Here is a 27,316-nt window from a genome sequence, read left to right on the forward strand (position 1 = left end):
TCTTCGTAGTTGCAGATTTGATGAAATATTCGATTAACGAATAGGATAATTGCATTGTGTGTGTCTGGGAGAGATCGATTGGCCCATGATAAGAGACAGATTTGAAGAGAAATATTATTTTGTTAACTAAATCTTTAATTAATATTAGTCATATTTACATGACTCTATAATTATATTTATTAAATTATATTTATTAAATTATATTTATTAATTATATTTATTATTTATTAAATAATTATCTAAATAATAATTTCAACTATAACTTTAATGTACATATATTTATTTAAATTAATTTACTTGATGCTTATTTAAGATTTATATTGAATTATTTATAGTTGCAATAGTTATGTAATTATTAAATGTAGCAATTAAAAGATTATCTAACACAAAATGAGTATTATTTCCATTGTCACGTATTCGATTTAATGTCTGCTAGTTTAATGTACCATTCGCGTGCATTCGAAAGGGACCTAACAAAAGAAACCTAACATCGAGGGAGCTTGGCGAGACCTCGTATCGTCGAGATCTCGTATCATCGAGATTTTTATCGGTCGAATACGGAAATACGATGGCGCGCGGCCGATTGTCCCGTCGTCGTGCCGTATCGCGAACGACGTCTTCGCGCTCTAATCGCGTAAGTATTAAATCTTTCGTAACGCGGACGAAAGGTCAGCGCGCTGAGATGCATCGGGAGAGGAGACAGCCGGGCACAGCCGCTATCATAGCACGTATCCTTTCCCGCGGCCTTTCTCTTTCACCAGTAGATCCACATACACGCGGGCCGCGCTGCACTTTCCCCTCGCCTTGCAGCAGCGAGTTGCGCGAGTTGAACGTCGCGATCCGCGGACATTTGCTTCGAAAATCGATACGAGAGGCGACGCGTCGGTTCTCTCGAGGCTTTTCATCTCGAAACGAGAGACAGATTTCCGCTTCTTTTACGGCGAGCGTGTCGTTGTTGCACGTTGGAGCAGACGGCGACCGGGTTCGCCCTCGATCTTGCGCAAACGTCCGGAACGAAGTCGTGCAAGGCCAGCCAATGCCACGGTTTTCGATCCGAGAACATTCTACAGTCTGCTTCCTCGTGCACGCGGGGCTGAGAGGAGCTACCCGATCGCGAGAAATCGACGTAACGCTTTAACGCTGATACACCTAATTAACGTCCGTTGAGCGCCTGCAATTAACGCGCGTCAAGGTAGCGTTTGTAATACGTGCCTTAGAGATTGAATGCCGGATAAGACGAGAGGTTTCCATTTCGTCTTTTTTTTTTTTTTATTTACTTTTTTCCCCTTTTCAATAATGATTTCTAATAATATTAACGATGATCGAGAAATTATTCCTGGCATCTGATACCTTCGTTGAGGTAATTAATAATTCCTGTAATTTGATGCAATTTTAATTACAGGATTTCCCATCTCGAGTTTAATGATTTTCACATATTTTCGTCATAAATATAAAATATTTACTATTGCAATATACGCATCAACTAGAAAATATATGTTATTAAAATTAAAATAATATAAAAAATACATGTTTCACAATTCAAAAGTAGGTACAAGAAAATCTTTTCCCCTTCTCTGATCGCGAGGAGAAGGAGTAATCGACAAGGAAAAGATGTTTTCGAGAAATGCCGCGACTCGCTATTATTCTCCGATTATCGCATGAAAAAAATGATAATCGCGTATCTATCTTTCCGCATACGATATGCTACTCCGAGATCCGATGAAATGGGACTTACCGATCTAATCGCTCGCCAACAACGGGGAATTGCAGCCTACCGAAGGATTTCTTTGTTCCAGAAACGTCAGCGGCGCGGCTACCGCGGTATAATAAGTCGAGACACACCGGTCGAGTCCGTTATGCAATTGCATAACGTCCTGCAGACGGCCGAGGGCCCACTTCGTAACGACGCGACCGAATTAGGACAACCCACCGAGCGCTACCGAGGACGCTGTAATGCACTTTAACGCTGATGCAGGCCTTCCTGCAATCTACTGCCGCGTAACGTGCTCCTCGCTCGCCTCGCTTTAATGAATAGAGTATGTATTCTAATCCGACGATAAGTGCTACGTGACGGCCGCGGATGTCAAAGCTGAAGCTGTTTCTGTCCTATCGATACTACTATTTGTTAGCGTGTTCAATAAGCATCGCGCGACACTTATTCGTCGTATGATTTTTATGAGATGAGAGGAAAATTGAAATCGAGAAAATAAAATAGCACAGTTTAACAAAGAAAGAACAATAAATATTTTCTAGAGTTTTTTTATGTTAATTACGATTTCGACTTTCAAATTGCTTCATCTTCGTAAATTTTGCAGAATTTCTTAAAAATTTATTATTAAAATCGCAAAAATGAAAGAGCTCTTTCAATGTATTTTATTATACATAGCTACATGTTGGAAAAATCCTATTATAAAAGAGTGTATTGTTAAGATCTTTAGCCTTGAAAAAGAATTTTGCTAAGTCAATTATGTAATAAAATATTCATCAATTAAATGGGGAATATTGCGAAAAAATTGAGATTAGAATTATTAAAAATTACAATACAAAATATAATTAATCTTTTCACGAAGAAATTGATTAAACGTATCAAGTTGAACTATGATAAATATTTATTATGATAATTAATTAATTAAAAATTTATTAAACATATCAGGTTCAACTATAATAAATAATTATTATGTAAATTACTTAATTATCGCGAAACATAAACATATATTTGTTTTTTTAATTATCAAATCACTTCTCTAATACTGATTATCCAGACTAAATAATTTAATTTAAGAGACTTTTTGCAATAAAATAATAATGAAAAATAGAGATTAATATTTGATAACATAACTGCCTGATGACATCGACTAATTAAAATCTCGAGATCACTTTGCTATGACATCACGTGCATGTCGAAATAATAATAGGCTTGCTTAAGTCGATACTGCTACTGTCAGTATATTACAAATACATTACGAATACGGTCTACCGTTTCGCACTAACATATTCTAAGAATGTTATGTGTATCTTTTACACTTATATCATATTATATTCATATAGAAGAGATACCTGTAATGCCTTTTCCACCATAGATTCTAAGGCTGTATTTACGCTAGCAAGACGCGATTTCGTATCGAGCATTACGCAAGTGAAAACGAACGTGATGCTTTTGTATTCAACCCGCGTTCATTAAAACAATGCGACGCAACTGCGACGCGACGATAGTCGCGATGATAGTCGCGATGACCGGAAAAAATAAAAATGTCTTGGACGTGCCGCATTAATTAGTTTTTCTTATGTGCACGCGAATAAATCTAAATATATTTCTCAGCTCTCTCGTACGAGATTGGACCGTGTCGGTCGAGAATTGCGCAAGGCGTTAAACACGCGTGCCAACAATTGGCCTGCGCTCTGTATAACACAAGGTAAAACAGATTCGCGCAATCGCGGGCTGATTTACGCGTAAATCAGCGGCCGTGAAGGTGCGAGTGTCGAAATTCGCTCTCGATAACTCGAATACGAATAAATTGCACGGAGCGTGTCGCATAGCGATAAATTAGCGTCTAAACTAGCCTTAATGACACGAAATAGCATTCTAGATAGATATGTGGCAAGTAGAATGCTGGACATATTTTTCCTATTCATTTACATATTCATAACAAACAGGAAAATAAGTTTGATGTCAATTAAATTTAATTAAATTTTTATTATTAAAAGCATATAAAATTACACGATAAAAGTGAATGGATCGTAGATATGTATAAAATGCAAAAAAAGAAAATATGAAGTATAACATTTAAAAAATATATGAATGCAAGATTATAATAGCTAAAAATATATTGAAGATAAATTTTTGCGAATTTAGAATTGGAAAAGATATTAAAGAACTTTTATTTGAAAAAAATATTATTGCCGTTCAAAATATAAATCAAATTAATTGATAGGATTCTATATTTAAATATGCTTTAAAAATATCAAGAATAAAAAATGAAATGGTGCGAAAAAGCAGATGTTAATTATTTGTAGAATGATGTATACTTGGATAATATATAACATTAATAAATTTCAAAAGAAAAAAAGCATCAGCTATTTGCTTGCGCGTTTATAAGATGATTTAGAATTAATATATTAGTCATGATTTCCATTATGTTATTTATACCGTGATCTATTCTAAACGATATAAAACATGTATATATTCCTTTCAAAAATTCCATGGCAAAAAAAAACGAGCCGAATCTTACGCGTTACGTACAATTTTAGCTTCTAGCTTACGGCGATAAATTAGTCTACATCATCTGGTGTAAATATTTGGAGAAAATTGATGGCTTCCAGGCATGATCTTCGCGGCATCGCGTGACTTTCAGTTCTATGAGATAGACATTCAATTTTACGAAATAAATTTTACTTATTCTTTCTTAATTCAACGGTTCTTCTCGAACATAGAGCTTATGTAATGATGAACTTACAAAAGATGAATATGCATAAAATATTTACATAACATAAGATCAATACAAGATTATATTTTCTTTTATTTAAATTCACATTCTTATCATTATATGTTATCTCGTTAAACGAGGCAACAATTTTAATTTAATAAATTTAACAATTTATAAATTCACTAATTAATTTGTAACTCTTTTCCTCCATCTTTTTTTCTCCTTCTAGCAGAATTTTGACAATTTAAAAGATCTATTGATGGTAATACGATAGGTTTCGAAATGATACGCGTCGCCTGACATCCGGTTTGACAACGATAATGCGCTAATTATCAGACACCGCGTGATAAATTCACTTATGTCAGCGTTACACGCAAAGTTTATCGCGGTACAAGAATGCGTTATCGGAGACGTGAAACGTAAGATCTCGGAAAAGATCCTAAGGGCGAGCCTCGCTTTCACGTGCGTGCTCATGACGAAGAGGAGCTCTTTAGGAGAAAGCGATGCTGGGTGCACTTGACGTGCATGTCTAACTATGTTACTTCCTCGCTCGCGACGTCATCGCCGATGGTAACGGGCGTTGGCGAGGATAAGATTCCTCGCGATCGCTTATGTAAACGCTTAAGAATCGGGCTAAAAGCCATTCGATTTTCCGTCGGTATTTCGTCAATGTGTCCCCTGTCTTTTTGCAGCACCGACATAATTGCTTTTCTTACTATAAGACGCGTTGTGTCATTTCATTTACACTTTCATTTTATTCTATCTTGAAATCTGCTAATTACACACTTCAAACAAAAAATAATTTTTCTTTGAAAAAAAAAAGAATTGTAGTTTAACGTTGAATACGATTTTGGCCTCCAAATTACTCTATGATACGTTACAATTGAATGTATTTTATCGTAGCTATTGTATCATCATAAAAATGATTAATCTTTTTTTATTTTGTTGAACTGTTTTATAATTAAAATAAACATAATTTTATTGCAGCAATTTTTTAAAATTTTATAAGAGAACTCGAGAGACAGATTATTTCTTTCTATATCGTTCATTGATCTCAAAGAACCACAAGTTAGCCCACTACCAAATAACAGTCATCTTCATCGAGTACCGAAAGACGTTGCATTCTTCGTCTGTTGAGGAGAGTTCTGCAACAACTTTCTCCCTAAAAACGCTCCTCTTGCACGGGACGATATTTTAAAAATATCTCTGACAAAGAGGTGGGACTCCCGCCGAGAAAGAGACACATAACGTTCCGTCTCCGTGAAGACGTCGGGGCAATGGCCCGTCAAGGTCGCGTTGCGATTGCATGCAATGGTTGGACGCACTCCCTCGAGAGGAGAATCGAACCCAAAGTCCTCGCATCAGGTAGAAAAATGCCCGGGCGATCTCGGCTTGTGACCGACCTTCGTGACGTAACGACGGGAGCGAGAGAGGCCGAAGAAGAGGAGCGAATCCGCGCACGCTAGTTCAATTACGCCAAGTCTCGACGAAATTACACATTGCCGAAGGTGTGTATCAGGTACGTTTCAGGCACGAGACAGGTACGGCGAAACGAACCGGCCGATATAATCTACTATTAGGCTGCCACACGGGGGACTCTACTCGCGATAACGATTAAAATCCGCTTTTTGCTCTTATCTCGCTCCGCCAGAAATTTGCACGCGCGCCGTCCGAATGGTAATTTACTCCCCAACTGCAGATACATACGTGCATGTAGTTATTCTACAAGCTATATTCGCCGTTCGAGAAAGTACCTAGGTATAAGTGTATAAATGCACACCGCACATTTATGTATTTCGGCCCTGTTCCTTTATTCCACCGACAAATTGAAATCGATTTTCGCGAAATTTAATAATAAATTTAATCTTGACGCCTTAACAATCTTGATATTTTTCAAGCGATAAATAAAAAATATCTACGATATCTTTAAAAGAACATACATACACTTACACTTATGTCAGTGAAGGTAAATCACGATAGTCAAAGGTGTTGAAGTCATCGTGTCTAAAGTTACATGCGGATGTAGACTTTTAAGAAGAAAATGATAGATCGCGGGGAGCATGTTGGACACGCGCCAACAATTTCATGTCCCACAATAGCAATCTTATCGTCCATTGCTCTCGCGACAGCGAGCCGTGGAACACGACAGCGTTAATTCGCACGAAAGGCGTTGCGGGCCGTTGAGTTTTCAGCGTGAAAGAGATCTATCGTCGAGCGAACTCGACGCATGCTCTTTTTCGGTAAAAATAACGGGCAATTTTTTTCTCATTAGCAGTCGAAGAAACGGAGCAGCGAGAACTGGATTCGCGTACGAGCGATTCTAGAAATTATATACCGTAAATTATTATACGCCGGAAAATCGTCGAAGATGCAAACGAAATAAAGATGATTTCTCGTGCAAATATACAAGCGAAAAATGTAGAATAAAATATCTTATGCAAGGTTTCGTCTTTTGCGAACTTTGAAGATTGTTAAATATATTTGCATTGATTTCCAATATACTCTCCATAAGTTATAGCGATTTCAGCAAGTTTCTTCTTTTTATAAAATATATTTTTAGCTTGACAAAAAAAACTGGTTCTTTCCCCTTCCTTTTGCTCAAACGTGGTAACTCATTTTAATACGCCACTGACGTGGCAATTGCATAATTCGAGCCGCGCGCGAATTAATTGCATCAGTAGTGAAATAACCATTGGAAGTTAATGGAGACTTTGTAATAACGAAATTTGTACCCGACGTTACGATACAAATTATATACAATTTACAGTACATCGAAATTAATCAAAAGCAGTATTTATAGCTATTGCGGTCAATATTGATGATTTATGACAGTACAAAAAAAGGAAAAAATTTCATTAATAGGAAAAAGATAAATATAACGTACTTTAAGATACTGTAATTAAGAAATAAACTTCTGGTGGTCTTAGGCATTTCATATTTTCGTGCATGATGTAAATATAATATATATTTTGTCCATATATTATATATAATTATTATATAATTATTTATTTTACGCACAATATATAAATATAAAATAAATACTTTCGATTTTCCCGATTATATAGTGAAACAAAGCCTAACCGACTATTATAAACGTTGATGAAATAAGAGTACGGACGCTTTACGATCGTACGGATTGAAATTGTGCTGCCGAGGTCTTTGAGATTCGCTTTCGTGACGTGGAGTTGCCTCAATGTCGAAGGCAAGTATCTCGGTACGAGATACTTGGTGCTTGCATACCGATCGAGGACAAGTCGTGACGCGAATCGTGAACTGCCGTCTTAATGACCTTTGTGCGTTCACTCAATATGCTTTCACGACAACGAGAACGATGGTGAACCCTTTGCGCAAAATCAAGTGACCATGGTGAAAGGGATCTCGTTTCATGTAGCAAAAAAAAACACATTTAAATTATAATTGACAAGATCTTAAAGTCTATTTCCGATGAAAAATGAAGAATTGATGACCTGAGATTTCCCTTGCGAGGGGGATTTCTTGAAAATCAATTTTTTATTCGAGTCACGTGAAAATCATCGGATTGGAAGAGAAAACTCTTTGAATTATGTCTCTTCCTATGTTTCGACAAGCGGAAACTCCGGCTACCGAATCGAAAGTCTCGGCGACTGAGGAAATTTCGATCGTGTTCCGGTATACGAGGGATCCCTCGCAATCATGCCGTGTCCTTTCTCTGTCTAGAAGACTTGTCGTTTCCGCTCTGACGATCGCGACTTTCCGACTTTCACAGACGCGTCCGATAGCAAGAATTGGCTAATCCGGGATTAATGCGAGTCGGGTATGAAGGATCCTCTTTTCAGTCGCGATTTATTAACGCTTCTTATGCGAGTTCTTGCGAGGAATTAGCTAACCCAAGATTAATAATAAGGGAAGTGCAATCTCTTACTGCTCGCATGATTTATAAAGTTCTCACGATGACGTGAAAAGGTCTCTGATATAAATTAGCTAAATCGCGACTGCGAGAACTATCTTGAAGAATCGTATCATTCATATTGTAATGTGTGTGATTTATCTCTCGGGATTTCAGAGAAAATGCCAATCGAGATATAAAACTATGTAGATAATATCTATGTAAAAATATTCGACCATAAATTACTATGTCTAATTTATTAATATAATGAATAATTAAGAACGCAAACGATTTCTCTATTCTTTTAAAACTCGAAATTTCATTCGCAAGATATAAAATAATAATTGTCAACGTCTCTCTCTAATTCAATTTTATCTCCACTCTTGTTGCTTGACTTTGATGTTACGTGACCAACATGTCGCGGTTATTCCCGCGGGTTTGGCGACTGTGGAGCAAAGAGCTCGACAGGGAGACAAATAGGTGCGATTTACCAGCGTAGAATGTGACATTGATATTCGGGACGCGGAACGCATACGTAATCCGGAGTGTCGGGGAAGAGGGGTAAGGGAGAGAGAGAGAGAGAAAGAGAGAGAGGGAGAGGGATAATTTAATGAACGTTGCATCGCGTAAGGATGACTTTTGGCTGCTAGTTTATGCATATGACAACCGTCGGATATTATTCGAAGCGCGGACTCTCATGGTCACTGAATGCTTGTCATTAATATCCATGAGTTAAAGCGTATCCGGCTAAAAAGCGTTTTGGCATTGGCCACGTAGAACATAACGATTTACGACTATCATAAGATGAACGATCGATTGTGTGCAGTCTATACACGATTCTTCTTTCCAATTTATTTTTGCGCTCCGACTATCGCTTCCCTGAAAGGGGAGATACGTTATCACGCATATACATGAGGGGAATTATTCCCTGGAGAAGCGAGGCTCGCGTTAATTAGAGAGGGCAAAAATAAAATTAGAGAATAGAATATTTTGTAAAATCATCATTTAAAATATTAATCGAATTTTAATATTATTAGAATGCAATTTATTATTTCATATTAAATGCAATTATAATAAATATATGTAATATGCATAAATTGATAACAATTCAAAAAGAAAATATCTAAGAAGAGTAATAATCGTTTCTCGTATTCTTTCATGCTCCATTTCAGCCTCAAAAATGCTTTCTATCCACGTCCATTTAACTTTATTTATTTCTTAAATTTCTTATAAATGTAACGTATCTTGAAAATTAGAATTATATTTAGTCAAAAAAAAAAATTATGGGAATACCCGAGTATTCTCTCTTTCTTGAGTTTGAAAAAAGATACATATACATTAAATTCTTTTGCTGTAATCTCGCCCGTATGCGTTGTAATTGTGCGTAATCCGATGTAAAGAAATGGACCATATCGCGTTCGGTCGTATTTGAAAAGTCGATCGCATACGATGTTACAATCGCCATTTAAAATATTCCCATCTAAGTGGACTAGTGAAGCAATCGCCGAGGCTCAGCGGAGCGCGCATAACGCGCGCCATTATAGGCCGTGTACAGAGAGAGAGAGAGACGAGCCGTGGATCTAAATTGGTTTCGTCAATATCCGCTGATCCGTTTGTCCGTGCAACGTGCGGTGCACGTGCACCGATCGACGATTCGCGGAATGATGAGCGGGCGGCTACGCGAGGCGCAAGTAGCTCGAGCTACGAAGCGTTAATTTTAGCAGCACCGCCGATAAGTGCTCGGGCACCGATCCGCAATTCCGCCAAATCACAAGACACGATATAAAAGAAGCCGAGAGCACCGAGGGAATCAAGATTTCTCGGCTCTACCAGCTGTTATAATTTTTTTTCATAATTTGAAATTTTTCTTGAAGGGAGAAAAGAAGTTTTTTTCTGGGAATGATGTATAAGCTTATGGTTCTTTACATGTAAAGTCGTGAAATGTATCAGAATAATCAATAAACTAAAAATGTTAGACTTATAATATATGTGTATGAATTTCATATAATATTTTATATAAAATTATAGTGAAATATTAAATCTTAAAATTAGAAAGATCCAATATGTATTATAAAAGTTGCAAATCCATATGATATATTTCGGAAATTATATGCAAATTGTGTAAATTCAAACGCACCAATATATAGAAAGAAATAAAATGGCCAATTGATTAGCCACTGAATTATTTTAACATAAAACGTCCCGCTTTTGCCACATTATATTTTTAAATAATAATTTCTATTTGATCGATTTAAAGTAAACAATATATATAACAACATCATAATATTTATATATTTCTGTATTTTTTAATAAGTCGCTAAAATAAAAAATTGTATCGAAACATAAATTAAAAAATATAAGTTTCTGAATTCATTTTTTCTTTTCCGATGCTCTCAATTCATCCCTAATTTTTAATCGCTAATTATTCGACAGCTCGAAAATTGCCTCGACATTTTCGTGGAGGAAGAATCGACTGGAGATCAGCTGATGAAAAATAATAAACGGGCAGAAACGGGACAGTCCGTATAATCGTTATTGCACGATCTTAGCTCCTCCGCGCATCTTGATTGCGACTCGCTTTAAACGCAACCCGAAACTGTGTTCGAGGAATCGCGACATAGTGTCTCGGTGGAATCATCGAGCGCAAAATTGAAGGGGGTCCGAGTCTCCGCCTTAATTCGGGGGCCCCTTCGGAGGCGCGCAATCTTCGCCGAGTCGCGCCGGTTTATTGCCGGCCAAGATATACGGCGGCGCCTAATCATTATCTCGCGATTTTGCAAGAGAGCCCGCGTTATGCAATTTAATGACGACCCTCTTTAATTCCCGCTTCGATTCGTTGCCGCGCGGGCGCGAATTTCGCATGCGATTTGTAGAATCGCGGGAATCGTCCGACGATTTCGCGCGTTCGTGAGGGAAAAAAGATTCACGCAAATTAATCCCTCCGGCGATATGGCAATTTCGCGAAATGACGACCCGCCCATATTTCCTCCCGATTCAAACGTACAGTCCATCTCGTCTATCTTATGACGTATTATACTCATTTGGAAAATGGATATGTCGATTCCATTATCTTTCATCGAGTCTCCGAAGATTTAAATTCGATTAGAACTGTATTAATGACGCCGGCGGAGGAGCATAGCTCGCATACAAATATATATATATTTTTTTGTTTATATAAATGTCATTTACAAATTTTACATATGTATAAAATAATATATATAAAAATTTATATTATATATATTTTTTTACAGAGTATTTCTTAATAAGTGCGAAAAATTTTAGACGATTCTTTGTCGAAAATTAAGGGGGGTTTTTCATATAAATATATACTCCTACATCCCTCCTTGTGGAGTTACACTCCTCCAAAAAAGGGGGTAAAAATTAGGTTTTTATTTTTTCTCAAAAAAAATGGAACAATTTAGAAAAATTTGGAACAAGTTAAAGAAATGAAATTGGGTGGATATTTTCTACTAGTAAAAAGCTTATTTATTAATATTTTTTTCAGCCTCCGTAGTTATAAGGGGATGAAACTAGCAAGCTCTATTCAATTTTTTATTAGAACTTTTTAATGTTTATATGAAAAATCCCCCTTAATTTTCAACAAAAAATCATCTAAAATTTTTCGTACTTATTGAGAAACACCCTGTATAATTTATAAACATTTATAAACAATTTGAGTAAACGATACATGCGTCAACTTTACTCACCGGAACAAAGACTCGTAGATTCTTATTCCAGCGACGATCGCCGGCGATATGACGGAGAAGCTGATGATTATGAATGCGATAAGGCGAAGCACTTTTCGAGGAAATGTCGTTGGCGCGTGCAAAAGCAGCACTCTTCGAAGAAATCACGTCGAAAGGAACATTCGCACGCATCCGAATGGTTCGAGACGTCACGTGACCTTTGAAATATCGGTGACGTCACAAACCGCGTCGTCTTTTTCTCTGAAAAGATTCAAGATACATTTCGCAGTCGCAATTATCTCTATTATGCAGAAAAATCTTACGCATGAAATAGTAGATAATCGTCTCATGCAATTTGACGTATCCTTTATTTAAGCCTTTCGATAAAACTCGATCGATTTACGTGATTTAATGATGACTCGATCATCTCGCTTCACGGGAGACGCGCGGTTTTGTAAAACAATTTTTCACTGAAGATAATTAAACGTTCGAATAAGCTACTTTCGCGACAATACTTGAATAGTGTTGCTATTAAACTGTACTTTTTCAAGTTTTACCTTTGTCTCTCACCTTTGTTAAAAATCTGTAGAAATGTTGCGGCAGGAACGATGTATCTCGTCTCTTGAACTCTCCTCGCCATGTTTGTTTCTGACGTCCTATCGGTAACGTTCTTCTGTCAATGTATCCATCCATTGACAGATGTCGCTCAAGACCGGGGGACGATCTTATCGACAGAAAAACGAAAGGATTCCTTAAATACCGATCTCCCTCTCTCTCTCTCTCGCCCCTCCGTAATTGCTCTGTCCTTTTCCGTTAGAAAAATTTCGCATGACTTTTTCGGAGACGATTTTATCTGACACTTGATCGGATCGCACGTTGCTCCCATTATTACGCTCAGATTCAGATCGTACGAAAAGAAAAAGAAACGAATATTACACGCGCATATCGGGAAAGAGAGAGAGAGAGAAAGAGAGATACACGTCAAAATCCGTATATTTCTATATCAAATGCATTTCTCGTAACCTTGCGGACGTAACCTTCAAGCGTGACAGTATCTTTGACTTATACCAGACAATACGGCTCTTTCACGGTCGATAGAACGCGCGAGAGGATGCCGGCGCCAAATTCCATCAGCGTAGCCGTAATATGTTCCAGTAACATGAACAGGAGCATGGAAGCACATGCTTTCCTAGGGTAATAATGCGGTCAACTTGTCAGAGCAAGGGTTAATCCATTAAAACGATTAATTAACCGGATTGTGTGACGACACCCTCTCTTGTAGAAAGGGAACATTTTTTTGCATCCAGGATTATCAAAATATTCATTCCTGAAATATTCCTGTGAATCGTAGAAAACACGCAGACTTTAATGGATTAAGCGCAAAGCTCACTTTCTATGGTAAATGGAGAATATTATTTGAAAATGTCATTACGTATTTCAGCAAAAAAGGATTCAACGTGAAATCATTTGGAACTGGCGATAAGGTCAAATTGCCTGGAACTGCTCCGGATCGTCCTAATATCTATGACTTTGGTACTACGTACGATGAGATCTATAATGATCTGTTAATGAAAGACAAGCAATAGTATCCTTTGCAAAGAGAAAAAATAAATAGATAAATAAATAAGCTTCTTTATATTTCCAACACATTTTACACAATATAAATGTATACATCATTATGTATTGTTATAATATAAATCTACGTTTCTCGTTATTTTTGTAATTTATTGCTATTAAACTGTTAATTTACTTTTGTACATATGACTTTATATAGTTAATTTATATATATTTTTTTTCATTTTCTTATGTAATAAGAAGCTTGTGATTTGAAATAACCAGGTTTTTTAAATTTCTTCTATCAGACTTTACACAATTTGATAATAGTTTTGTTACTGAAAAAAAAAATTCCTTAACAATTAACGCAGTTATACACAGAATGGTTTATTGCACATGTTGGATCGGAATCGTAGAATAAAACCTAGACCAGAACGGTTTCAATTATCCAAGGATAAGTTTGACATTTTAATTACATGTGAGGAGCGCGTGTATGATCAAGTAATTGAATGTATGGAATCTAGGACTAAGGAAGATAATCAACCGGTGCATTTAATTAATATCGATATTCAAGATAATCATGAAGAGGCCACAGTAGGATCGTTTCTTATATGTGAACTAGTAACAGTGGTACTGTTTTTATCGTATATTTTTTACACGTTCGAAAATTTTCTCTTCGATAATACATTCTCGTATATTTCAGTTGGCGAATAGCGAAGACTTAGATAATGACATAGACGAATTACTCCACGAATTTGAGTCCAAATTCGTGAGGACAATATTGCACACCGTGCTCTTTTATTGAAAATCCGTCACGAAAATCATCAGAAACCTGGTGTTCATCGAACCTCAAGCTTAATTATAAGAGAAATTAAATTATGTGTATAACATCTAAATATATATATATATATATATATATCGCGTATATATTCATCCACCGGCTTGTGTGGATTGAATTCTAATTCGAATGGGGGATTCCGCTTGTGCTTCCTACTTAACGAACGATTCTTTTCGCGGAATTGTACTGTCCAAATCGCGATATCTCAAAAATATCATCAAATTGGCATTACATTATGATTAATCGGAGTTTGTAGAATGATATCGAATTTTGTAGACATATACAAGACGAGAGGATATTGATAGTGGGAAGAAAAAGGGAGAGAAATAAGTGAAAGAATATAAAATACTTAATTTTTCAGCATATATATATATACAAGTATGTACACGTACGCATATCGTACATGACTGCACGATTGCACGTGGATTACAAGTCTGTAACGTGCGTATATGTTTGCATGCCCGTATATGACAGAGTCATACAGTTGTAAAATTTACAAAGAATAATAGATTCCAGGAAGAATAGTGCATGGAAGTGCTACTTTTCGCACTCAGTGTTGATCGAGATGAGCGTACAGCCTTCGGGTTTTCTCACGTTTATTCTTATTAACATGTTTATTAATCATCTTCCAGGGTTTCTTCATTTTATCAGACTGATCGTCAGTCGATTCCGTTAAACTGACCGTTGATCCCGCGTGCCTGAAAAAATTAATTGTACCGATTAAATGAATTTTGTATATGAAAATACACACATCAAAAAGAAGATGTTCCGACAATTGTACATATTGTATCTCAATTGCATGCTCATTCGGATTTTAGGATTTTGGATTTAGATGCTCCGCATTGATCGATCTTGCAAATTATGACTATTGTCGCAAACTATTATATATATATACGAGCGATTAAAATAAAACGAACATTTTGACATTACGTTATTAAGTGTTGTAGTACAGGTCCACGGCGTCCCTTCATGTGTGCGTCCTGGAAAAACTCCCGATCCAACTTGTTGACCGTTACTCCACATCCTTGATTTACGCGAGCTGTTCGGGGCGGTATATGCCTGTTGGCGGACAAATTTCGGCGTCGCGGCGGGAACACATGAAAACATTCTTGCTCGAGCGTCGGCGGTGCGACACAATACAATAATTTGCCGTTAACAAAATCCTTCAAAATGTATCTCGCTGAACGCGGGTTATCCGGCTGACCGTTCTGTGTCATGAAACCTCTATTGTCTGCAACAAAAATAGGATTTATAATAGAAATATATGTATCACATTTGATATTAATATGTAAAAAAATAATATATAAAAGAATAGATATACTCTGTAATATAAATGTATAAAAATAATTGAACATGTAATTTTCTTCAATCTTTGTTTACTGGTAATTTTACAAAAGATTTACGTACAACCGTGCGCGTTCAAAAGCTCTTCCGCGGTCGGTGGGCGATTCGGATCCTGTCCTTCTGTTGGAACAGGCAACATGAAACCGTACAGATCTTCTAGAACGTGCCTAGGTATCAATGTAGCCAGTAATGAAATCGCTGACACATGGTCCCGCATCTGATCGATTGGCAATATACCGTTCAAGATCATCTCCGCTTTCGTGCAAACGAAACTCGGCATCACCAAGCCCGGACAATCGCACAACAGCAGATCCTTGTCCAGATACAATGTCTGAAAATGCTTGGTCTTGCCCGGTGTGGCTGACACGGAAACCTTTTTATCCATGAGCAGGGCATTGATGGTAGAACTTTTGCCGACATTTGGATATCCCACCAAGCCGATCGTCGTCACTCCGTTCGTATACGTTTTATCACCGCTGTAAATCGTTTTAAGTAATTTTATAAGATCGTCCCTGTTTAGTAATTTCGGTGAATTGATTATTTCCTTTGTTTCCGAGTCTGTTGCGGAGATTTTCAAATTTTCTAATTCGTCACATTGTTGAGCTTCTATTTGTTGCTCGCTATTATCAGCTTTTGTTTCTTCAGGTATATCGCATGTGTCGATGACACCACCATCGTCCGCGCTTTCATATTCCGATTCCGACGCAAATTCTGAATTCGCCGACTCGTCTCCATTCTTATTCTCATTCCCGGAATGCTCGCGATTATCCTCACCAGTCGATCTCGTTTCATCTTCATCCTCTTCTTGAATCACCGGTTTCTCTGATGCTAACGTAGCGGAAAAGAAGGCTACTCGTACATTTATATCTGTAAAATACTTCGCCCACGCTTGTCTTTGCTCGTCCGTTAAGAAATCTGCCTTATTGAGGAGAATCATGTTCAATTTGTTGGAATCAATCTCCTTAACGTAACGCTCCAAATCCTCGCAACGGAAGAGAAGCGGATTGCGCGCGTCTACAATTTGTATCACTACGTCGCTGCGCTCTACGACACGCCACAATTGTCGCCAGAACTCTAAATTCTTCTCGTAAGGCGTCAACATCAAACCCTCCACTTCTTGCAACGCGGCCAAGTGACGTCGCCACTCCAGGAACGCTTCTTTTTCGCGTGTCTGTAACTCGTGGGCGCTGATAGAACTGTCCCATTTCGGTCTCCTTGGTATCTTGACGGAATCTTTATTTTCTTCCTGTTTTTTTAGTACTGTTTTTATTACGTCTTTCGAGAGCAAGCCATGATTGTGAGGATTCACGAATTTAACATTTAATTTCTCCGCGTTGAATTCGGTTCCCGCCAGCTCGGCAGTTGACAAGAAATCTTGGAACGAGCTCTCCTCCGTAACCGACTGCAAGTTGAGTCGACCCCAATCATAACCGTCATTGATCTCCGAGGTATGGAGCTACGAAAAAAAATTATAAATAATAATTATCAGTTGAAGACAAATTAATCATAGCAACGCTAGATTGCATCATATTGCATGAAACTTCTTCCGGCCATTAGTTTTAATGTTATTATAATTGCGAATGAAAACGCACGTGACATATTCGAGGACGAAAAGGTTAAAGTAAAATTCATCATCTTACCATAGACGATTCATTGTTCCTCTTGGCTCTTGCAGGTCCAAATCGATCTCTAATCAAGGATTTCCCTAAATTATTACCTCCTCCTTTGCCCTTTTTACCCATGATTTTCAGCTAATGATGTTTATTGTGTAACAGCTGATGCAGAAATGGTTTGTTTTAAAAAACATAACCTCAACCGGATAGCAATGGGGTCTGTTCTTTTTAGCTGCACTGCTGCACTAGTGCAATGTGTTGGAAAGAGACAAACATAGTTTCTTTCACTTTAACTAATTGCACTAGTGCAGCAGTGCAGCTAAAAAGAACAGGCTCATGGATCTGTTCGTGTTATTTGCACTTTTAGCATTCAGATTCTTTGCTTTCTCGCTCTCTCTCTTTCTTTATTTCTCTCTCTCTCCAAAAAGGATGTACATATTTGTTTTATTTATTTCTGAAGATTGTAAGCAATACATTTATCTATTCATTTTGCTTATATTTCCAATAATTTTCTGCATTTGAAATGAAATAAATTCGTTCGAGAGAAAGAAAAAACATCTGAAGATAATGCAAGCGAAATAATAGATATAAAATTTGTCCTTCTCTGATATAGATACATTACGTTATTCTTTCTTTACGAATAAAAATGATATCATCATATATATTCAAGTACTAGAGAGAGAAAAATGTGCAGCTGCAACGAATAAACTTTTAAATGCAAACAAGTGAAAAGGCGGGAAATTTTGATTCCAGAATAATGAGAAAAAATCAATATCTCGTTCTCTCTCTTATACTCGTTCGAACACGAATTATCATTAAAAAATGAAAGCAATTTATCGACAATTAATAACGCAAGATAGATGTATATATGTATATCCCTTGAAACAATGGCGTTACAATTCACCATTTGTCTAACACGATCACACAATTTAAAATTAATGGAATTTGATTGAAAATACAGATCTCGAGAAGGTAATGACACGCGAATATGATTCTGACGTTTATCTCTAATAAAAACTCGTCATCGTCGCGATGATTCCAATCATTAGCATGTGTAAATTATTTTCTTTCCTTGAATTTCATCGTGATTCGCTAAATTATTATAATTTCGTATCACACAGGATCACAGAAAATTGATACATATGCGAAAAAGATTTATAGAAATAAAGAATGTTGTATGTCATTTCGTTTTATTAATAATAGATAGATTGTTCTGGCATTCTTTCTCTCACACACATTCCTCGGACAAACAAAAGGACACGGAATCTCAATCGTACTCGTTCATGCTTTTATCGGAATCACGCAATCGGCATGCATTTGTCGAACTCTACAAACGCGGAACAGAAATTCCCCTCGCAAGGCAGCTTGTGAACAGTTTCTATCGGAATAATCTATTCGTGTGTTCCGTTCGATCCCTCTCTCTCTCTCTTTAATGCATATTATATTACAATTGTTCGCCTATTTCGAAGAAGGCTGTTCATACATGGCAGATTCACACCCCACAGTCAATCCGGATCGACTGAATCCGGAATAATTAAAGTCGAAACTGACGATTCGTTTACTTCTTTCCCGAGGGGAAAGAAGATTCATTTCAATAAATCGTATTGAATGAAATCGGTCCAGCATAGGTCATCCGATCGTCATCACGCTCTTTTTGGGCGAATCGTAAAAATATACATGTATATATAATCCATTTGTTATGTATATATGCATATATGTATATATGTGTGTGTGTGTATATATATATGTGTGTGTGTGTGTGTGTGTATATATATACACACTCAAAATGTTTTTTTCACACACGCGAATACAAGAGTTCGCATGTGTTGCTCAGACGCCGGCTGTCAACACGACATGTATTTTATATACTGACTAATAAATCACCATTGACGTCTAGTTATGATGAATGCAATTCACGTAATATATCACTTATGTGTCACCCATATAATTGTTTCAAGCCTTTTTAATAATTATCTCTTCCTCTTCCTGCTCTCGACTGATCATTGTCGCGTCCTCTACCGCGATTACTATAGTTGTTCCTACCCATGTTATCCCCACCGCGATTCATGCCGCGATTAGGCCCGTTCTTGCCGAAGTTGCCAAAATTCGAGTTGAAATTATTCAACTGACCCTGCGGATTCTGGCCGCGAAAGTTGGGTCCGAAGCTCGGCCGATCGAAGTTCATCGGACCAGCATTAGGCCCACGGAAGGCGTTAGGCGGTCCCTGGAAATTGTTGCCGAATGGCGGCGGTGGACCTTGATGATTCGGGCCGAATGGTGGCATCGGACTCGGCCTGAAGTGATTCGGTCCGAAATTACCGTTTGGCGGCGGCCGGAAGTTGGGCCCAAAACCGCCAGGCGGTGGCGGTCCGTTGGGACCGAAGCCCGGATGGTGCATGCTTGGATGATGCGGCATCATATGCGGCGGTATCGGGCCATCTAAACCGGGATGTGGCGGTTTGCCTTGCATCCCAGGATGCTGCGCCATTCCAGGATGCGGTACCAAATTCGGCATTGGCGGGGGCATGTTGGGATTAATATTCTGCATGTTGTGGTGATTCGCCTGCAGATGTGGCATGCCAGCCATGTGGCCATGAATGTTGTTGCCGATGCTACCCGGGCCTAACGTCGCCATGCCGTTATCGCGTTTATCGCCGAAACCGCCGTAAGTGTTATCCGGTTTGCGTGGGCCATCACCAATACCTTTCTCGTCATCGGTCCAACGACCGCCGTCACGATCCCGCTCGTCATACATATCGTCCATATCCAGCAGCTTCTTAGGCGGGAAACCCATGTTGCGGAAATCCTTATCCGCGAAACTGTTGCCGCGCGACAATTCGTATTCGTTACGCGAACTAGGTCTGCCGAATCTCAGATCCTCGTCGCCGCGACTGCTACTCCTCGAATCTCCATGCGGACCGCTTCTCCTGTGGTCTTCATCCTGGAAGGAGTTGGTCTCTGCGGAGTTGGATTTGCCGAATCTTAAATCCGTATCGCTGGATTGCGAATCCTCCGTAATCGGAATACCGCCGAAGACAGGTTGATGGATCTTGGACGTACGATCGCTAGCTCCGCCGTCGCTCCAACCGATCAACTGATCGAACTTACGCTTGCCGCCGCGATTCAGCGTCTTCAACAGTTCGGGATTCTGCGCGAACTTTGAGCTCGGTAAAGGTGGAGGTAAATCTATGTCCGGTACTTTGGAATAATCAATCTCGCCATCGTCTTGCAGGTACTCTTCGGACTCGTCTACGTTATCCGGTGGACCTACCACATCTCGTAATTCCTCTATCTCACCGGAGAATACTAATTTGTTTATGGCTTCGGTTCCTTTACTTATCGCCTCCGCCAATTTTGAATCCGCTAAAAAATACGATTGTAAATTAGTAAATCGATAACGCATCTTTTCATCTCACCCGCAATGCGTCAAATTGTACTTCTTCACATGTATTTTTCTAGAAATACACATGCTATATAATACTCACCTTCCACAGGAATCATTTTCCCATAGAGTATAATGGCATTGGGCGTGACTTCATTCAATGGCACAGCACCTGGTGTAGTTTCTATTAATTGATTAACAAACGCGTTAAGCGCTTCGACCTGCTCCATATCCTCAGCCTCCATTTCATTCCACTGAGCTTGAAAGTTGCGCGGTATCGGTTTGCTGTATGGAACTTTTTTGTTGGCAAACTTTTTGCCCTCATCGACGGCATGATCCAAATCTAGACCCGGAATTCCGCCGCTCTTGTCCTCGGATTCACTGTCGGCGTTGATTCTGTCCTCCGGTCCCATACCGGGTATCACCGCCGCTTCATCGGCTAAAAAGATGGGCGAAAAAGATTAAAATATTTTCGCGTAAACTTTATATAATATATAATATTTGATATATCTTTTAATAAAACATTTTAATAAAACATTTAATAAAACATTTTCAATACCGATTTCGTGATCGTCAATGCCAGCCGATCCTGCCGGTAATGTATTGAGATTGTATTTGTCTCTCATCAGGTCTCCCGGTCTGTTGCGCGTCCAGAACTTGGATGTGTGGTCGTTACTACCGGAACACAGGATATGTCCCAGCGGATGCCAAGCCAAGGTCCATACTATGCTATCATGCGCCTGTTCTATCGCTCCTACTTCTTTATCCGCTCTGAAAAAAAGATAAAAATTATGCAAATTTATTATTTATATATTAGCTTCGAGCAATCAAGTGATAATTGATATCCTAGCAGAAGCATAAGATGCGTACCCCACGTGCCAAAAGAGTATAGCACCATCACTACCACCACTGCAAAAGAGACCCTCGTGGCTTGGATGCCAAGCCACGCTAGACGCCTCCTTCTTATGGCCACGGAACGTCTGAACCTCTTGGTTAAGATTTCTCAAATCAAACAGTTTTAAAAGATGGTCTCTGGACGCGGTGACCAACCAGTTACCATTTTCGTTCCACTTTACGTCCATCACGGTCGACTTGTGTGCATGTAGAGTCGCCAGAGATTGTCCTGTCTTTGGATCCCACAGTTTTACCGGTTGCTGATTGTCTTTACTACCGGAAATGACTAGACTCTTTTGCGGATGCCAGTGGACGCATTTGACATCCGCACCATGACCTATGGAGAAGAACATTACATGGAATATATTGGATGGATTTTTTATTTCTTAAAAATAAATCGATATAAAGATCAATAAAAAGAAAAATAATAGTATGATTTTAAGTACAATCTTTTACCATTTTTTTAATAAAAATTCTTAGAAATGTAAAAAGACTGATACATGTAAAAAATAGCAATAATAAACTAAAAAAATAAGTATACATTAAAATAAAAATATTTAAGCAATTGAGTAAATGAAAAAAATAATAAATTCTAACATTAATAGATAAACTACGAGGAGATTTATATACCTCTGAGAATCCGTTCCTCATGACAGCGAAGAAAATCCCAAATTCTGACAGTTCCGTCATCGCTGCAGGTCGCCAGTTTGTGATCCGTTGGACTGAAACTACCCGCCCCAAAAAAAAAGAAACAAGTTACATTGGAACAATGCATTATCGTATATAATACAAAAAAAATTATGTGTTCATCTTTTTATATTTGCCGATATATCCATGACGTGAAGAGTTATGAATAAACTCAGGCAATTGATTAAATGATACAAGGAATGTTGAAAAAAAGAATTATCAATTTTATTTTACACACCTAAAAACTCGCAATAAGTCTGAGAGAATAAGATAATAATTTAATATTTAAAAATAGCTAAGATAATAGAATCTAATTATGGACTTTATGAATTTTTATTATAAAATTCTTATTTTACAGAATTGAAACAACTCTGATATGATAAAGCACAAAAATTTAATAAAAAAGATAAAGCGATTATCATGTATAATGAAAAAAAAACACACACATACACACATGATACATCTTACTGACACTGTTACGACATAACTTACTAAAGTGCCTCTAGTAAATTGACTGCTAAAAAAATCAAACATATAACTGTATATTTATTACCGATTCATCAATATATGTATTATAATTATTACCGCATGCAACGTCGATATATGTATGTTTGTGTAAATTTTATATACATATATATATATATATATGGAAAAAAAGCAAAATAGAAAGTGTTATCAAATTATTTCTCGGGAATTTTTTCTCGAAAAATTATATAAATTACATTCCTTTTCCTGAAAATATCAATAAACAAAAATGTATTCTATTATATATATTGCCCCGTTTTATATTTTTAAAATTTATATACTTAATATATCTTGAAAATATATTATTTATTATAATTTGCGAGAGATTTTAATGACGTTACATAAATGCAGATTAATGCATTACGTGATGTAAATTAATTGTATTTTAATGACATTTGGGAAGGGGAAAATATTTATATAAATAATATTATCTCTATATTAGATAATATTAAATACATATAAAGCTATTATTTTTGGGTCATAGCTGCCATTTGATGATTCTTCCTACTTGTTGTTTGCTGATATGTATCGAAAGCATTGTACGCGTGAAGAAGCAGAAAAAAGAAATGCGAGCAAGTGTGTACACACAAGAGCAGTACACATATGTAAGTGATCTGTATATTGGCCTCAAATAACTTCGAACGTATGTAAATAGAAAACACATAGCTGAATCTTACAAATGCGCCATCGAGGAATAGACAGAGATCAGTATAATAAAAGGAATATCTTCTTTATATGTATAAATATGTATTTTTTTTAAATAAACAAAAAAACATCCGCGACAGTCATATCTGGCACTCAAATAAGATCCCATTGTTTTGTGTATCGGGCAATGCGTGCGAACATAATTTCATCTTGGTGAAACTGAATATTATCTTTTGATGCCACATGACCACCGAGTGATGTATTAAGAGCAATATTTTTTTCAAAATTTAACGTTTATTGCACAAAAAAAATGTCCGAAGTGTACATGAATCATATATCATCTTATCATTTGTCTCTGTACGCTCTCTCTCTCCCTCTCTCGCTCTCGCTCTCTCTCTCTCTCTTTCGTCTGCGAAAGGGCACAAGAGACACAAAACGAAAGATAAAATATTTTATTTTCATAGCCATGCAATATAATAATGTGACGTCTTTATTTAACTTTATTGAAAAACTTAAACGATATAAAGAAGGAGACACAGGATATTTCATTTTTTATTTATCATTATATAGGAATCTCGACTAGGTTGCCATATATATATATATATATATATATATTTCTCTTTTATTTGTTATTCTAAAGCATACATCTTTGCCGAATAAATAATCTAGCCACATAAACTCCTTAAAACGAGAGCCGTAAGGACCTAATAGCATTATATGATAACTTAATTAAAATTTGTGCGTGCCACTTTTCAATATGCGATAAGCGCATTACTAATACTATATGAATAGAATAATAAATCGAAAGTTAGGTCCCTAAGACTCCACAAATACAAATCATAAATTATATATCGATACGCGCAATGTAATGTACGCAAAAAAATTTACACTATCCTCTTGTGTTATCAACTTCTACATCGCGATAGGAATATTTACTTATTAAATTCAGCAAAATCATTGAAAATTTAATCTTAAACCGTTGCGCTTAAAAGATATGATTGTTACAGCATAATGGAAATATTTTTTATTACGAGAATTATTTAAAAAAAAGAAAAGATTGGAGTTTGACTCTTCAGACTTTTATTTTTCCATTTTGAAAAGCTCTTAATTCGGCAAAAGATATCGAAACTTCTTTTATGTAAAATCTAATCAAAACGTTTCAATTAGTATTTTTCATGAATATGGTTCATTCCACATGTTTCATGACGCGCGAATGCTATATTTCATGTATCTATCCAATGCTAAAGGCTGTTAAAAATCACCTGTGTACCCATACAAGAATCACTATTACTCTGCCAGAAACGGCACAAAACCAGAAAAGGAATAAGAGAATAAGAGTCACGTCCAATGTCCTAACTACAGCAAGGATGGACGGATCATCGGCAACAGTGGCGCGAGAGACGTAAGGACTAGTGTGGTGGATGGTATACCTGAGTCCTCTAATCGCTTCTTTGTGTGCTTGAAACATCTTGACGTTGTTCATGTTGCTCTGCCAATATTTCACGTAGCCCGCATGGTCCCCCGTTACCATCCAGCTCTCATTGTGCGACCATACCATTGTCCTAACAGGGCTGTCGTGTGCCTAAACAAAGAAATTAATTTCTCCCGTCAAAGCGTAAATGACGATAAAAATTGTTTTCTAAAAGTATATATTTGAATATAAATATCTACAGAATATGATTATTTAGCAACACTAAATAAAGAATTATATTCAATTTATTTCAGAAAGATAATCTCACAATTATTTTCAATTTATCTTTTCAATAAAATTAAAATTTTCTATATCTTAAGAAATATTTAAAGACAGAGGACTAAAATTCAACTCTCGTGAAATGTTTTAACATACAAAAATATATATACACATATATAATTTATATTTTAAATATATTTAATTTGCTATAACTCTAGCAATTCAAAATATAGTTGTATCTCTCTCTCCCTCTCTCTAATGTGTACACATATATAATATACCTGTAGAATAGTTTCAAAATTGAAAGTAAGGCCGTTCCACAATGTGAATTCTCCACTCGAAGCACCAGTGACAAGACGTCTACCCTCTGGTGTCCAGGCCATACAAAAAATTGGACAACGCATTTTATTGGTAGCCGTTTTTACGAACCTCGTGGTAACTGCGTTTATAGGGTTGTCCATATAACTTGGTGGAGGGAGTAAATCAGGATAGTATATTACATCTGGCTGCAGTGCGCGACGATCCCTGTAATCTCGCTGCCATACGCGATTCTGTGAACATTCAAGAATTTAGATACAAATTCAAGAAAATCATTTTGACAAATTTACGCCGCAAAATATGCATGTATTTACTTCTAAGCTTTTGATGATGGCAGAGTTGTAATCGACAGTCTTTCGCATAACGGATTTCCTAAGCCTTTTTCCATCAAACTCATCCTGCAGAGTATCTTGTCCCCCAGCAATAACTTTTGGGGCATGATAAGGTCTGAATGGTTTGAAGAAGCCACGACTGCCTTCTCTGTGGTTCGGATAACGGTGCTGATAGCTACCAGACGTATTTATTGTAGTTAAGTTCGGCGGCGGTGCCGATAAGTTTGGAGTTGTAGGCGGCGGCACAGACATATTAGGTAAGCTTACAGCCGGTGGCGGATTTGCAAATTGAGCATTTGCAGCCATGATGAGAGGATGTGCTCACGCAGGTACAGAATAATTTCAATTAAACTTTGTCCAACTTGTATAAACAACAAGGATCAGGCATGTTTTATGCCTGTAATAACATTACGACATTAAAGTGAACAAATCCATCCTTGCAATGTAGCCTGTAAAAACACAAAAAATATTTCTTTTTATTATTCTAAATATAAAATATTCCATTAGTCTTTTTTATTGTAATAAAGATTCTAGCAATAATGTATTTATGAGGGGCACAAAATGAATTGTTCAGTGTGCTTATATTTAATTATATATTAAATTATTGTATTTTCTAAATATTTGCATAAAAATCAAATTAACCAATAAAGCAACACTAATCAAAGCTGATATAATTATAGACTATATTTTATTAATAATTTGATCTGTTTCAATTGCCTAAAGTTGCTCCAACATAATCTTTCAGTCACATTAAATTTGCTTTGATTTGTTTTAATTACCAATTATTTTTAGCATATAATTTATAAAGAAAAAACCCCATGTTAATTTGCCACCATTCTTCGCGAACGAATCACCATGATTATAAAGACCTCAATTATAGAAAAAAATATATATATTTTTATAAGGAAATCTATCTCGGTATATTTTTTCTAATGAAAAAAATTATTAATCGAATAATCAATTGACATATTGAAAATCGAGTAATAATCGAGGAAAATACGTACACGTCACGCTGCTCCACAAAACACGTTGGATGAAAGTATACAAATGATGAGACGCACGCGAGACAACGTGAGTTTCCGGAAACTCTCAGTTCCTCATCGAGACTCGATGTAATCGGGACGAGTCGCCGGAACGAGAAGTTCCTCCTGTTGGCGCGACGCGGAACGAGAACGTACACAACCACCAGTTCGCCACGCTTCCGCAAAACCTTCCGCCTTCGAGACGGCTTCTCGGGCGTCGCTCACGAACCGTTATGCGTGTTCGACCCCGGACCCGGGGAGAAAGGGAGAGTTCTCGGTGAAGCGGGACGTTTCAGCGGAGCCAAGAGCCGGAGCCAAGCTGGTTTTTCTCGGCAGCCAGCTAACAGCGTGTAACAGACGAACCGCGAGAATGTGCGCCCGCCGCGAACGCCATTACTCTCTTGCTCTCTCTTCCTCTCTCTCTGAGCGACGACATCCGTCACTTTGGCCGCCACTTCCGCCGGCGTGACCAAGATGCGAGACTCGCCCCGGGAAAA

At 37.3% G+C, this 27,316-nt stretch overlaps 4 protein-coding genes across 8 annotated transcripts in view; 1 reads left to right on the forward strand and 3 right to left on the reverse strand.

Annotated features, from left to right (window-relative positions):
- The window catches only part of LOC145973369 (uncharacterized), a 45,050-nt gene extending 32,430 nt beyond the window's left edge, over window positions 1–12,620 (reverse strand). Inside the window, exons 1-2 of one of the 3 annotated variants that reach the window (XM_083102681.1) lie at window positions 12,546–12,620; window positions 11,997–12,236 (exon numbers count right to left, since the gene is read on the reverse strand). The gene's annotated coding sequence lies outside the window, so the exon portion shown is untranslated. Of the gene's footprint in view, window positions 1–1,735; window positions 1,929–11,996; window positions 12,237–12,298; window positions 12,380–12,545 lie in introns of those variants that run through there. The other 2 variants (XM_083102682.1, XM_083102683.1) reach the window with 2 other exon arrangements.
- Window positions 12,621–12,774: 154 nt separating this feature from the next.
- On the forward strand, window positions 12,775–15,296 carry Ssu72 (Ssu72 CTD phosphatase). Its single transcript, XM_083102684.1, has 4 exons — window positions 12,775–13,169; window positions 13,417–13,560; window positions 13,901–14,159; window positions 14,233–15,296. The coding sequence occupies exons 1-4, from the start codon at window positions 13,087–13,089 to the stop codon at window positions 14,332–14,334; spliced, it is 588 nt and encodes a 195-aa protein (XP_082958810.1). The 5' UTR covers window positions 12,775–13,086; the 3' UTR covers window positions 14,335–15,296.
- Window positions 14,705–17,552, reverse strand: Ns3 (nucleostemin 3). 2 transcript variants are annotated; one of them, XM_083102678.1, is made up of 4 exons: window positions 17,352–17,549; window positions 15,775–17,167; window positions 15,298–15,598; window positions 14,705–15,065 (listed from the first exon to the last, which is right to left on the reverse strand). In XM_083102678.1, the coding sequence occupies exons 1-4, from the start codon at window positions 17,451–17,453 to the stop codon at window positions 14,918–14,920; spliced, it is 1,944 nt and encodes a 647-aa protein (XP_082958804.1). In that variant the 5' UTR covers window positions 17,454–17,549; the 3' UTR covers window positions 14,705–14,917. The 2 variants fall into 2 exon arrangements, with proteins under 2 accessions (XP_082958804.1, XP_082958805.1); XM_083102679.1 differs by having other exon boundaries at window positions 14,927–15,065; window positions 15,285–15,598; window positions 17,352–17,552.
- Window positions 17,553–18,497: 945 nt separating this feature from the next.
- On the reverse strand, window positions 18,498–27,253 carry Wdr33 (WD repeat domain 33). Of its 2 annotated transcripts, XM_083102676.1 has the most exons (9): window positions 26,802–27,253; window positions 25,780–26,246; window positions 25,429–25,698; window positions 24,888–25,039; window positions 22,231–22,328; window positions 21,577–21,937; window positions 21,266–21,477; window positions 20,810–21,145; window positions 18,498–20,687 (listed from the first exon to the last, which is right to left on the reverse strand). In XM_083102676.1, exons 2-9 carry the CDS (start codon window positions 26,101–26,103, stop codon window positions 19,288–19,290), a joined length of 3,153 nt encoding a protein of 1,050 aa, XP_082958802.1. In that variant the 5' UTR covers window positions 26,104–26,246; window positions 26,802–27,253; the 3' UTR covers window positions 18,498–19,287. The 2 variants fall into 2 exon arrangements, with proteins under 2 accessions (XP_082958802.1, XP_082958803.1); XM_083102677.1 differs by lacking the exons at window positions 25,780–26,246; window positions 26,802–27,253 and having other exon boundaries at window positions 25,577–25,688.
- Window positions 27,254–27,316: the final 63 nt, after the last annotated feature.

The sequence above is a fragment of the Camponotus vicinus genome, unplaced genomic scaffold (assembly GCF_025532165.1).
Source record: "Camponotus vicinus isolate PSW18456_S1 unplaced genomic scaffold, iyCamVici1.0 SCAF_6, whole genome shotgun sequence".
NCBI classification, from domain to species: Eukaryota; Metazoa; Arthropoda; class Insecta; order Hymenoptera; family Formicidae; genus Camponotus; species Camponotus vicinus.

Excerpts from the sequence above, each read along its gene's own strand:
- Ns3 (XM_083102678.1), bottom strand. The coding sequence starts at position 17,453 with ATGGGTAAAAAGGGCAAAGGAGGAGGTAATAATTTAGGGAAATCCTTG. Across the intron at positions 17,168-17,351 it reads GGAACAATGAATCGTCTATG|CTCCATACCTCGGAGATCAA; the intron begins GTAAGATGATGA and ends TTTTTTTCGTAG. Across the intron at positions 15,066-15,297 it reads GTACTACAACACTTAATAAC|GCACGCGGGATCAACGGTCA; the intron begins GTAATGTCAAAA and ends TAATTTTTTCAG.
- Ssu72 (XM_083102684.1), top strand. The coding sequence starts at position 13,087 with ATGCCGGCGCCAAATTCCATCAGCGTAGCCGTAATATGTTCCAGTAAC. Across the intron at positions 13,170-13,416 it reads GAAGCACATGCTTTCCTAGG|CAAAAAAGGATTCAACGTGA; the intron begins GTAATAATGCGG and ends TACGTATTTCAG. Across the intron at positions 13,561-13,900 it reads TTAATGAAAGACAAGCAATA|TTATACACAGAATGGTTTAT; the intron begins GTATCCTTTGCA and ends CAATTAACGCAG.
- Wdr33 (XM_083102676.1), bottom strand. The coding sequence starts at position 26,103 with ATGGCTGCAAATGCTCAATTTGCAAATCCGCCACCGGCTGTAAGCTTA. Across the intron at positions 25,699-25,779 it reads CCATCATCAAAAGCTTAGAA|AATCGCGTATGGCAGCGAGA; the intron begins GTAAATACATGC and ends GAATGTTCACAG. Across the intron at positions 21,938-22,230 it reads TGAGGAACGGATTCTCAGAG|GTCATGGTGCGGATGTCAAA; the intron begins GTATATAAATCT and ends TCTTCTCCATAG.